Source organism: Falco rusticolus, chromosome 5 (assembly GCF_015220075.1).
Source record: "Falco rusticolus isolate bFalRus1 chromosome 5, bFalRus1.pri, whole genome shotgun sequence".
NCBI lineage: Eukaryota > Metazoa > Chordata > Aves > Falconiformes > Falconidae > Falco > Falco rusticolus.
Genome location: NC_051191.1, coordinates 9,659,428 through 9,672,340, shown reverse-complemented (window position 1 = coordinate 9,672,340; position 12,913 = coordinate 9,659,428). Strand labels below are relative to the sequence as shown.

The 12,913-nt window shown below is 44.1% G+C and overlaps 1 protein-coding gene across 3 annotated transcripts in view; it reads right to left on the bottom strand.

Annotated features, from left to right (window-relative positions):
* Positions 1–7,802, bottom strand: part of AASS (aminoadipate-semialdehyde synthase) — a 31,440-nt gene extending 23,638 nt beyond the window's left edge. The window contains exons 1-9 of one of the 3 annotated variants that reach the window (XM_037390670.1): positions 7,700–7,802; positions 5,435–5,658; positions 4,118–4,294; positions 3,380–3,464; positions 2,576–2,643; positions 2,319–2,465; positions 1,280–1,358; positions 1,060–1,187; positions 746–894 (exon numbers count right to left, since the gene is read on the bottom strand). In XM_037390670.1, coding sequence (XP_037246567.1) covers positions 746–894; positions 1,060–1,187; positions 1,280–1,358; positions 2,319–2,465; positions 2,576–2,643; positions 3,380–3,464; positions 4,118–4,294; positions 5,435–5,650 — 1,049 coding nt within the window. In that variant the 5' untranslated portion in view covers positions 5,651–5,658; positions 7,700–7,802. Of the gene's footprint in view, positions 1–745; positions 895–1,059; positions 1,188–1,279; positions 1,359–2,318; positions 2,466–2,575; positions 2,644–3,379; positions 3,465–4,117; positions 4,295–5,434; positions 5,659–7,313; positions 7,469–7,699 lie in introns of those variants that run through there. The other 2 variants (XM_037390671.1, XM_037390672.1) reach the window with 2 other exon arrangements.
* Positions 7,803–12,913: the final 5,111 nt, after the last annotated feature.

Below are 12,913 nucleotides of genomic sequence, written 5' to 3'. Positions count from 1 at the left end.
AGGTGGAGCATTCATAGCCTAACTCACAACCTCTAGCTCCACTCAAGGTTAACACTTAAATTCTTTATTTGTCATGTGATGCTGCCACGTGATGGTGAAAGGTGTCAAGAGTTGGCAGATAAGAGACAATGGCCTGCTTCCTCACCAGAAAACATTGCCATATCCTCCGCAAATCCATTCCCAGGCCAATCTCCCAGAGAACTACTACACAGGGCTATTAGAGAACGGGTAGCTCTCACCCACACTGAAAGGAGACATGCACCCCATTTTCCATCCTTAAAGCTATACAGGGTTGTGAAGCTTTTCCACTACCTGCTGCAGAAATCAGAGGTATTAAGGAACAGTGATTGAAATTGTACAAGCCAAATGACAGGGTAGGAAGAACTTAACCAATAAACTCTTATTCCGGCATAGAAACTTAAAAGAGTGCAGTAGGTACGTTTCCCAGATGCCATGCTGTTTATATTGGATTCCACACAAGGACCAATGGCAGAACTACCTTTGCAGAAAGACAGCTGACACTTGTCAATAATTTGTACTGTGATGTTTCCAAAAACTCCAAACTGTAAAAAAACCAGTGCAAAGCGCAGAAGAACAAAAGCAAAATCAATGGGGCATTGTGCAACATGCAAGAGGAACAATGTAAGAAACAGAATCCTTTGGTAGATACTGTGATGAAACTGCCTAACACTACAACTTAATCATGGTGCTGCAGAATGGTTACAAGTGAACTGAGGTCTCTTACTTGTGTGGCAACTCAGGACAACCCTCTGTTGAACCAGTAGCAGATCTAACTGGCACCAGAAGCTTCTGAGCATCCTGTCGGCTTAACAAGCGAGGAGTATGTTGTTCCCAGTATATGCCATTAATTAAACAAGTTGTGTAGGGTGCAATCTGCAAAGAAAGTTAAGATGCTTGATGTAACTAAGCACTTAAGAAGCTGAAAGCACCTGGTCTAGTGTTGTAAATGAATGCTCTCTTAACTGATGAATATGCAAAGGTGTAGTGAATACCAACACTGTAGAAAACCTTTCAAATAAGAACAGAAGAGATGCTCACATCAGTGTTAAAGCGAGAAGTGTACAGTTCTGGATGTTTATCATAATCTACAGGATCATATAGTCCATCACGTTTCCTTACAAGATGATGGTGACGACTTAACACTGTCCCATAGACTTTTCTGAGGTCTGAGGTAAAAAAAAAAAATAATCAAATATAGCTGTTATACTTGGACAAAAAGGGTTCCAGCGTTTTCAGTAACTTTATTGTCACACCATACCTCCAGATCTGGAAACTTCCTTTAACTCATGTGGCTCCACAAACTCACATGGGAGAGCATTGAACATTTCTTGAGCACCCTGCAAACCATGAAGCAGGATTCAGAATGAGCAGAGAATACAAAGGTAGTGTAACACTGCTCATTTGGTGTGTGAAAACAAATACAAAAATGCCACATTTTGACAGTCCTGGCAGAGAACTTACTCAAGAGATGTACAAACTGTTTCACACATACCCCCACTTAGCCAAAACAATTCCCCATTACTGCAGTATGCCTAAGCCCCAGTCCAATGCCTAGTTTATATTTCTAAAGGCAGAGCTGGAAGGCCTCAGCTCAGCCACAACAGATGGTTTTGCTGCCACTCTGAGGAGCAGTTTCTCTTTAGGGAAGAACCCTGAAGCCACCTCTCACCAACCAGGCTGTTCTAAAGGCAAAGAACTTCAAGATGACTTTCCCAATGAGCCGTGATCATAGAACACAAGCCTTTCAGACATGCCATCCTTTTGTCCAAAAAGCACATGTTTACACAGTCAGTGATTTCACTTTCTATCTGGAGCCTAGTTAACTCATCTTTGTTGCCAAAACCAGGAGTAAGCCTTTCCCCTATGTCATAGAAATAGCTCTCAAGTCTAGTACGTGTAAACCAAGTCAGTGCTACAAAAACAGATAGAAAAACTCAGTGAGTATTAGAAAATAAAACTATTTCCCCATCCTTTAATGGGGTGATTCAACATACTTTGTGAGCCCAGAGTCAACAGAGGGGAGAGAGGGAGACAAAAATCATGCTGGTGGGAAAAGAGAGAGGAGCAGTAAGACTTAAGCCATCTTTCATAATAAGAAGTTAGCATGGTCAGCCTTGTCAGGCATGATCTCACCTTAAAGGCATTAGTTTAGGGTACTTAAAAACTCTTAGTGGCAAAGGAAAATCTGAAGTCCAAACAAAATGAACCCATCAACCAATTTAACCTGATATATATTAAACGCCAAGAATTTCTATCAAAAATAATATAGCGTTTTATCTTGAAGACATAACGCCTACCTTAGAAACATTACCAGTGCCTGTAAATACAAATGTTAAGGGCCCAACTGACTTTGGCATCAATCCCAGTGAAATTTCATATCCAGCATCCCGTACTGCCTGCACAGCCTGGCTGCTATTCCTGTAGTTATGTGCCATCCCAATGTGCTGAAATCAAAGGCACAGACATCAAGACGTTTTCTATATTCAAATACAGATAATTAGCAGATGCCCAAATGTCATTTTGCTAAAGAAAATACATACACATATACTCTTACCATGAAGGGAGTGTTATGTCCCAGGGCTAAAAATCGTAATCCTAATCCATGTAGGATGTTGATCATTCCTATTGATAAAAAAAAAAAAAAGTAAAATCAGACCATCAGTATTAATTATGAATATGCACAGCTAAAAACCACAGAGACTGACTGAAGTCTAAAATCATCCTAGATACTTTGCTCATCTTTTAATATTAATACTTTACTTCTAAAGAAAGTCTACATAAAACCAGGGAAGGAGAAATTCAATAGAAGGTCACGACCTTAAACTTCCTCTTGGCCCACATTATGCATTTCTGCACTATTTATTACTCAGATATCCTTTTACGAGATGCATCCACATCACCAGATTCCAAAGAAGGACATAATAAGAAGAGTCTTCTGAAGAAACAGAACAGAAATTCAGTAGAAAGGTGTGAGAACCATGCCTCACAAAAATCAGTGTAAATGAGTAACAGAGTGACAAACATGTTCAAACTCGCAGGACTGACAGCAGCCATTTCTTTCAAAAGCCTATTCAGTTGATCTCCTGATATTTAGTCCACCTCAGGTTAGTTGAAGAGACAGATGGGACTTCAAGACAACATAAATTAATAGATTTGCCACGAATCCACAGGACTATTTGACATGTAGTGTCATCAAAAGTAGGGAGCACAAAACAGAATGGAAAAAAGCACTTAAAAGCAAGAGTTAAAAATGCAGTTAAAAATGCATTTGGAGCCTCAACTTTCAGGAAACGTAGACAACCAGAAGTATTACAAAAAGTTACTCGTTGCAAGCCTGCCTTTACTTTGTGCACTATACCTGCTACACCAGCCCACTTTCCAAAGGCCACAACTCGCATTCCTTTATGATCAACCATTTTTTCATAGTCAAACAGTCGAATTTCCTGAAAATACATAGCAAACTGAGTATTAAAATTTTCAGTGAATGCAGTCAGTGGCACGTTGCTCCCCTAGGAACTACCTTTTCGTATGCCTTTGTCATCCTTTGTGATAGAGGCTGCTGGGCGTATAAGAGAAATTCGTAACAAGATTTAAGTGTAAAAATAAAACCCGAAAATTTGCACTGAATTCTTGTTTTAAAGAGTCTCTGCACCACCTGCGCACTCTTGGCACAAAGCTCCCCAACATGCCACTCCAGCTGCTGCAGACCCATTCACACACATCCTCTGCCAAGAGGCTGCTCATTTCTGAGTGAACTGGCTGCCTCCCTCTGTAACAACGAACACATGCTCTAACTTCATAACTTTCCAACAAGCCTTCATGCTCATCCAGCATGAAACTCTCTTAAGCACACACCATGCTCGCAACTCACCTGCCTCACACACATAAACAGAGTAGCACTGCATACACGAGATCCGCTGAGCAAGAAATAGTCAGCTCCAGAAAAGGATACTGAAAACAGTCCTCACTAGCTGTCTACAAATATGCATGCTGCAAGTAACCATACCAAGCAGCAAGCTTCTGATCACACTTCAGCATTATATGCAGTTTCCACCCCATGCTAACAGCCAATTGCCTTCACTACGACTTAATTTACCTGTCTCAGAATCTCATCCAAAAGGGGCATGTTTGCCTCTTGGGCTTTAATAGTGTGAGAGAAGAAGGCATAGTTCTTTTTAGGGATTAGTTTGTCCTCTGGAGGTCTCTTCACACCTACTATCAGAGAAGCCTCGGAAATATCTTCTTGAATAATGCCACCTGCTTTGACATAATCCTATGAAACAGAAAAATCAAAGTAAATTTTTCTGTGGTTTTTTTCATATTCAGATCTCAGCACATAAGCAACTAAAACAGAGCACAAACAGATAATCCTACAAAGCAGACACAAGTTACTGCATGTGATAGATTCATAAACCTCTTTATCAAAAGGAGTGTCAAATATCAAATTGAATTTCCATGCTCATACCCTATTGTACAAGACCAAAACAAATCACGTGTTAGTAAAATCCTTCACTGACTACAAAAGGGACATTTTACTACATTTAAAGTATCTTATAGTATTGCAATAAACAGTCCTCTGTAATGTGTTGAAATACTTCAAAATAAGTTTAGAGAAGTCTGACAAACTAATCTGAAGACTGATGACATGTGATTTTATAAAATTGTGTAAAACTAAGTCCAAGCTGAAGAGCAACTTCTAAAAGATTCTTTTTCCAGATCGAAATTTATTTTTGTTCTCCCTTACCTCAAAAACATATTAAAATTCCAGCTTCAATATCATAGTTGTGTACCTAGTGTGATATGTACTTCAGTGAAAACCAGCTCTGTGCCTTCATTAAAAGGTGATATCTACACGCGATCACTAATCCCCTACTTACATTTCAATTTTATGTTGGCTCAGATACCTTACAGCAGAGTATTACACCTGCTATAAGAACTGTAAAAGCTCTTAGTTCTGAACCTCACAGCATTAAAGAAAAAAACCCTCTCTTCTCATTTTACATGAGGAACAGGATTGAAGCAGGAATGGGATTCACCAGATTTGTTCTTTCTCCTGGTTTTTTAAATATGCTTATTTTTTTGTGTTGCCTCCATACAAACAGAAGACAAACCCACCAATGTTAAATGAATTCCCAAGTTCCTACTTCAAGAGCACCTAGAACTTCTTCAGACACAGATGAAATGGCAAGAAATCAATTAAAACAACTCCAAAAACCCAGCAGTGTGCCAACATTACATTAAAAGGCTAAACAAACTACTCCTCCTTCTCTCCACTAGGACACGACGGCTCCTCATTTCATGACAACATTAACAATATGTTTTCTCATGTATAAACTTTGAATATTATTTTTCCTGTACTATGGTTAATAACTGAACTATGGTTTTGCTTATCTAACTCAAAATGGGACCTTACCTTTTCATGGATGGCTCTCCGGTTTGATGGCTGCACCAAGACCTTGTACCCCATCTGTGTCAATTCCTTAACATGCTTTGGTGCTAGAGGTGCTCTTCTTTCCCACGCATTAACATCTTCTCTCCTGATTGCCAGCACAGACTTACGATGATGCCAACGCTTAGAAGCATGATGAAACACACACCTACCATCTGTGTGACTAAAGGCTCGAAGCATGGTAAAGCCTGATGACAGCAAAGACAAAGTAGTAAAATAATGCATGTATATGTACGATTCAAACCTTGTTTGTGCAAAACTTCTGGTCTCCTTTAACATCTGCTGTAAAACACAAACCAGATACTTTATACTCTAGTTACAGCCTACTTTTGAGAGACAAGAATTTACTTTCAGCTTACTTTGTTGCATCTCAGTCTGGTGGGATGTCATTACAGAAACAAATTGTTGGTACTACTGTAAAGGAAGGCTTTTAATATGTTCAATGTACAAAAATTTGCTGGAATCTTAAAGACGTCAATTAAATTCATTTGCCAACATAAACATGCAAAGACCAAGCACTTATCAAAGCTTGCATCAAAAACAGTAAGAAGTAACAAGCACACAGAAAGTAAGCAGAACACAGGCTATAATGCAAGGAGTTGATTAAAAGAGAAAGCCCAATACATAAGACTAATGTTAAGTATTTTTATATAGCTAATTCTTACACACACTGAAGATGGAAGATAAGGACCAGACTCTTAACTACCACTTGGCAGTCAAGCATATATGCGGCCAGGAGCGACAGGTTTTCTTCCTATTAAAAATTTTATCCAAACTGGAAAAGTTTCATTAGGACAACCCCAATGCAGAGGATGATCCCTTTACTTCCTCTTTCCTCTTCACTCCCAGTGAAGCATATACGCCACTGCTCAGCTCTGCTGTGAATGGCAAGGGCTCTGCACAGGTCCAGCAGCAAATACCTAGGAGCCTAAGGACTTCAGATATTTATGCGATTGAAAGATGTGGAACTCAAAGACAGACAGAGGCTTCAAAGATATGAACTTTGTTTCCAAAGATATTTTAATTGATAATTACAAGAATCCCTGTATCTGACTTATTTGGAAAATCCTGTTTGTCTTCATGTCTTAGTCTTGTAAAACCCCTATACAACTAAAACCTTAAGAGGTCCTAGTTAACTCCAGGCTTCCGTAACAGAAAGAGGAAGGCACAAATAGAAGCACACAGTCAGTCCTCTGTGTTAGCTCCAAGTGTGACCTTCCTACCATCGCTAGATTTGTCCACCAGCAGAAGTTACCATACAGAAGTTGGAGTTACAACACTGCACTTCAGCATGCTAAAAGGATCCTCAGTATCTCTCAAAAACACAGGCAGTCTTGTCACACATTGTCACTATTACCGCATGCTAAAACGTAACGATGACAGCAGTTCACACCAATGCACCGCACCTCATACCCAGGCCTGCAGTGAAGCAAATTTCCCTCTCACAGAGGAGTCCTACACGACAAAAAATGCTGCTTTCAGGAGGCACCAGGCTGCCCTGCACTTCCAGCATGGGAAGGGGGGAAGGAGGGCAGTCAGCAAACATTCCCCGTGACCTCTGACAGGCCAGAAGTTCATTCCCCTGCCTCCCTGTGTGTGCTCAGGCTTAGCCACAGAGATACTGATAACTCTGTTGCAGAGGTGAAAGTAACTTTAGAATGCCAAGCCCGTGGAGCCAGCGAGCCCCCGGGCCCGCTCAGCACGTCGGCCGCCCGAGGGAGCCGAGCGCACCGCGGCTCCGTCACCCGCGCTGGGGGGCTCTTCCCCACACCTCCCGGTCTCACCGAGGCTAAAACTGCGCTGGGCAACACAGCAAAGGCAGAACCGGGTAACAGCAACGCACCTGGCTGCGGCACACCGCCTGGTCGTGCTGCTGTCCCAAGCGAGCCCGATACGCTCACACTGCCCACCTGTGCCTCCGCGTACTGCCTGAGACCCAGCCGAACCACAGCGCCCGGCGCTGCCTGCGCGTTTCGCGCCCCAGAGCCGGCGGCCGCGGCCCCCTCAGCCCCCCCCAGCCCCCCGCCTGGAGGGGCGACGCGTGGAAGAAAAGTCCCCGCAAGCGAGGCCGGGAGGCGCAGGCAGCGGGCCTGAGGGAGAAGCGCAGCGAGCGGGAGGCACCGGCCGCGGCAGGCCGGGGCGGAGCGGCCGCCTGGCCGGCAAAGGCTGCCCGCGGGGACGGCACCAGGCCGGGCGGCGCAGCGGGGCGGCGGGCAGCGCGGCACCTACCTCAGGGCGAGCGGGGCGGCGGGGCAGGCTGGGCCCTCCGCCCGCCTCCCTCCTCCGGCCGACGAGCAGCCGGAGACACGACACGCCCAGGGCGGCAGCCAACCGCGAGGCGCCCTCCGGCTACACCCTCCGCTGCCCGCCAATCGGGAGGGCCCCGGCCGCGGCGTCACGGCGGGCGCCGGCACGGCCCCTCACCGCCCCCAGTTCCTGGAAGGCTGCGGGGCCCCCTCCCCCCCACCCCCCGCTCCGCCGGCGGCGGCCCGGGCAGGGGGCAGCGGGCGGCGGCGCGGCCTGCGCAGCCCCTGCGCCGCGGGCAGCCCCACGCGTGGCCCGGCAGGGCCCCCCCACCGGCACCACGGGCCCTCACAGCGCCCCGCGGGTGCAGCTGGCCCCGCCGCGCCCCGCACCGGGCCTGCCCCGCACCGGGCCTGCCCCGCGCCGTGCCCGGGGCGAGGCCGCGCACAGGCCGCGCCTGACCCGCCACAGCCCTGCCCGGGCCCCTCGCCACCTGCTCGCCCTCCCGCACACCGCCTCCTGCACACCGCCTCAAAGCATTGACGTGTGCGCAGTCACCATGTGCTTTCGGGTGTCTGTAAGGTAGCACAGGAAACTGGTTTTGCCCACCGGATAGATGCGACACTTGAGTTGTTACTTACACTGGTGCCATTGTTCAGCTGGAACTCGGCCCTCGATTTAGGTCCTTTGTGATGCACTTCCACTGCTAAGTTTGCTTCTCATAAATAATAATGGGGTGTCATAGCTGTAAATCACGAGATTTATTAGATCTAAGAAACGAAAGCAAAACCAGAGTCACATAGGTTTGTGGGGTGAAGAAGAGCTTTCCTGTCAGAGAAAGGCAGGCTGCACACTGCGGAAAGTACACCTCCGCGAGCCTCCGAGGCGGAGATGGAGCTGCTGTTACCAGCCTCTGTTAGCAGATGTGAGGACATGGCTACAGCGTGCGAGAACATGAGGCATCCTGACTGAACCCAGCAGAAGCCACAAGGACTAAAGGGTCTGAGGAGAATTTGTCTACACCCAACTTTGCCACAGCAAGTTCTTGCTGTGATGAGGAAGAAGTCGGAGCCGTGGTGCACCCTGCGCCACCTGTACTAGCCACTACCACTTGACCTCTTAAAAGACAGTTGAATTTTGACAATACTGCCACTACATGCTTTAGAGGTCCTTCTTCATAGATTACTTTCCCCTTATAGTTACCTCACTTTTCCTTAAAACGTGCCCTTTTTTTTCATTTTATGACCATGAACTTTTCCCTCACCTCGTCCTCCTGCTTCTGGAGGCAACATTCAACTGACAATGATAATCTGACTTCAGTTCCCTGGATTAGATCCAAGTAGTTTCCTAACTCACCAGGGCAGGACAGGAGAGCTGGCAAACAGCAGCAAGGCTTAAGCTGCAGTTCGGGTTTGCTACTATAATACAAATGATATGGGGAGGTGAGTGTTAGGGAATGAGACCTGGAATGGATCAGCAGAGATTTGGGGGTGAAAGGAAGTAAAAACTGAAGGGGAAGACCTGGGCTGTATCATTTCAGAGACTGGGAGGTGAACATTAGGGAGTGAAACCTGGAATGGATCAGCAGGTTTTGAGGGTTCAAGGCCTCAGCAGAATGGACAGAATCAGTGTGGTTTAGGGGTACTGTAGAAGCGCAAAGTCTCTCTCCGCTCACTAACCCCTGCTTTTCCCTGCCAGACCTCAATGTCCAGAACCTTCTACAATCTCCCTCATCTTCCTGCAGGATCTTCATCACTTTCCATGTCAGAGAAGAAGTCGTCAGTTACCTCCTCCACCTAACTCCTGGACCTGTTTTTTCCCCATCTGTCTGAGATATGAGGTCTACAGCACACCCAGCCCTGCAGAAGCTCTTGTCCATCCTTCTGCTCTTCTTGGGAAGATGTTCATTACAACACATAGGGGCTGGGGCCATAGGTGAGAAGAAGTGATGGGGGAGAGCTGGCTAGAAGGACTTGAAGAGCACTGGATTTGGGAATCCTTCTGCCATGGGAACAAGGGCAGCAACTGCTCTTGGTTTCCAACCAAGTAGAAATAAATTAAAAAGCTGTAACAACAGCAACAACAAAAAAAACTTTCTAGGTCAGAAGACAGGTTATTAAGACACAGTCTGTAAATGTACCATGGATTTCAAACTGCCCCCTTGCTAGGGGTCAGGGGAAGAAAACATACCTCTCAGCCATCCTACAAAGGTCAGCTTCGGCAGGAAGCTAAGGCTCCAAAACCAGCTCCTACATATTATTAAAACATATGAATTAGTTCCATCTGAATACTGAGGATCCAAAAGGATTGGGATAGATCTGTCTGTCAAGCACTAAGAGACATGAAGCATCTTATGTTCCCTGTGGGCCCAAGAAACAGTGAGACACAATGGGCTTTTTGCTTGGCCCCAAGGATTTTACTCTAGGAAATATTGCTATTGCACAAAGGCATTTTGTATATGCCCCCAGTGTACAATTTCCACTTTGTGGGCTTAATAGAGCAAATATACTTCCATAAATTACATGCATAGAGTGTAAATATATCCATGGCTTTTAGAAATTGTATCTTTTTTTCTGTTTTCTTGACAAAATTTGCCAAAACTGCTTCATTGGAGGCAAATACAGTGGAACTGCAGAAGGGGTAAATGAAATAGAAAATTATAAGAATTCTGCCATTCTTCACACCTTGCATGCAATGATTCTAAATTACTCACAAGAAGCAATTTTCCAGGGTTTTTTTCATTTTATGATTAAATGCAAAAATGGACAAATATGGCAAGGGTGGAATTGTTGGTATGTGCGAAGTTGATTGTTCTTTACTAATTCACAAAATTCAACCAAAATATGACCATTCCTCTTGCAAAAGCAAAATTATTTAGTAGTTGTAGAATTTAATTCCACCATGACGCAGAAAAAGACACAATACTGATCGTCCCTCATATTTTTGTGTCATTTCATCATGTTGATTACTTCATATTGTAAACTAGTGGAAAGTACATGGCTGAATCCATCATTACACTCCTGCATAGCCTGTCTTTGATTAAATTAATGAAAATTCTAGGAACTGCTTTGTTTATTAAATGAATTGGAAACCAAACCATGTTGAATTTATTGCAGTAAGTAGACCTCACCAAATCTACTTGAAGGGGTATTTTTAATATTATTTTCTAAGTTTTTGATTTTTTTGGAAGTTCTTTCTTTGAATAAGATGTTATCTCAGGACTGTCTGCAATAGTTTCTTGTAGATTTAGTGCCTAATTATGTCTTGGTACTCTTCTAACTTTTGCAGATAGGATTCTAAACCCAAAGAAATGAAGGATGAAACCCATAACACGCTCTGTCTTGCATGGGAGTACCCAGGGCTGAGCTGGGAGCTCAGCCTTTGTTCTCAAGGAAATGCATGGAGAAAGGTATTTATAGAAACTGAGCAAGAACCATCCTCACACATGGCAGAGCATGCTAGGAGGAGGCACCATGCCTGAAGGCACCTTCTGCTGCTCAGAAAGGAGCTGACTTCTTTTGCCAAAAGCTGTGAGCTGTGAGCTCTTCCCAGGAGCTGAGCACCTTTGCCAGGCCACATCTGCCTTTCCAACGGAAATGTTACACAGATACCCTCCCTTGTCCTGTGTGCTCCAGTTTGGCCACTAGCCAGATACTTAGAGCACTCTACTAGGAAGCTGAGGGCTGATTTCAAAGTTGCAGTGTCATTCAAAACGTTGACTTAAAAGCATAAGTCTGTACCATAAGCAGTAGAAAACTGGGGTTTCTAAGGTAAGCCTCTTCCAGCTTTTTACATTGGAAGATACTCTGTGTAAATGACTACTTATAACTCACATCTGATTCAACAGTGAATGTGCTGACTACTGTGATGGTAATGAAAAACTTTTTACAAGTTCCCGCTGTCCTTTGTGTCAACCATGACATGATCTAAACACTACTGGATTGGCTCCTGTAGATGAGGAGGGTAGGCTGACTCCTAGTTTGAGAGTTTTGCTTGGATATATGCAGGAATGAAGCTCCAGTCAGCTCTGCAGACACAAAACTGGATTTTAAAAAAGGGTGACTAAAACCTTTTCTGTAACACCAAAGCATTTCACTTTCAAAGCATTTCTGTTTTAAAGAACTTTTTATTTGGAGATTCTTTCACGTGTATATAAAAGAGGCTTCACTTCTAGCTAAAAATCTCTATATGCCACTTCCCTTGGGGTCAAAGTATTCTTTGTATGACTTGAAATTATTGGAGTTTGTATATTATAGTTTACTGAACCTTTTAGAATGTTATTCTAGGGAAACGAAGTTCCAGGCTGGGCCAAAACAGCAAACCAATGATCCATCCATCTGTATTCACAGATATACACTTGGTGAGTCTGGTTGTATCCAGCAGCAGAATTTTTAGTGCAAGTTGGGGAAGCAGAACAAGCAAGGATGCGAATGAGATACTCTGCCAGAAAGCTTCATGGAAAGTTTATTTCTGCTACAGATTTGCCATCTCTCTGAAGAGAGATTGAGAATTTTATCAGCAGAATTTAAGTGTCTTCCTGCATCTAAAACAGACCGGGTGAACTGCACTCCGAAAGTGCTTGTTGCGTTCCATAGAGAAAAAGGCAGCCTAAGTAACCAGTGTGGTGGACTCATGCTGTGACAGAATAAAGCCAGGTAAGATGAATCCTACCTGCACTGTACTGTGTTCCGGACAGAGAAGGCAGAATTTCTTAAACAGAATAAAACAAATCCAGAATTCAGGTTTTACAAAACATGCCAATATGGAATCGGAGCTGTTTTCTGTAATAAATACCTCCTGTTTGGGGTTGACTGTGATTCCATCTGTCTAAGAATCCCTAATTATAAGGTCTAATTCCTGCCCAGCTGGAATGCTTTTTACTTAGCACTGTGGGGGGAGTGCTGACTTCCATTATGGTAACAATAAACCCCCAGAGCACCTAGAGAGAGGTGGACTTCATAGATTTTATTCTTAGAATACCGAGGATAAATCTTGAATCCATTGAAGCCAATGAAAACTCACACTAACTTCTGCTGGGCTAGGGTTTCTCCCTAGGTCTCAAATGAACAGGGGAATTAGCATCCTGAAGAGATTTTTACAAACTGTATATCTACCTGTCAAACTCTTTCTCATTTAATTCTGATTTTGTACTGCAGAGATCAAGAAGTTCCAAGAATCTTTCAGGCTTTCAGTCAGAAT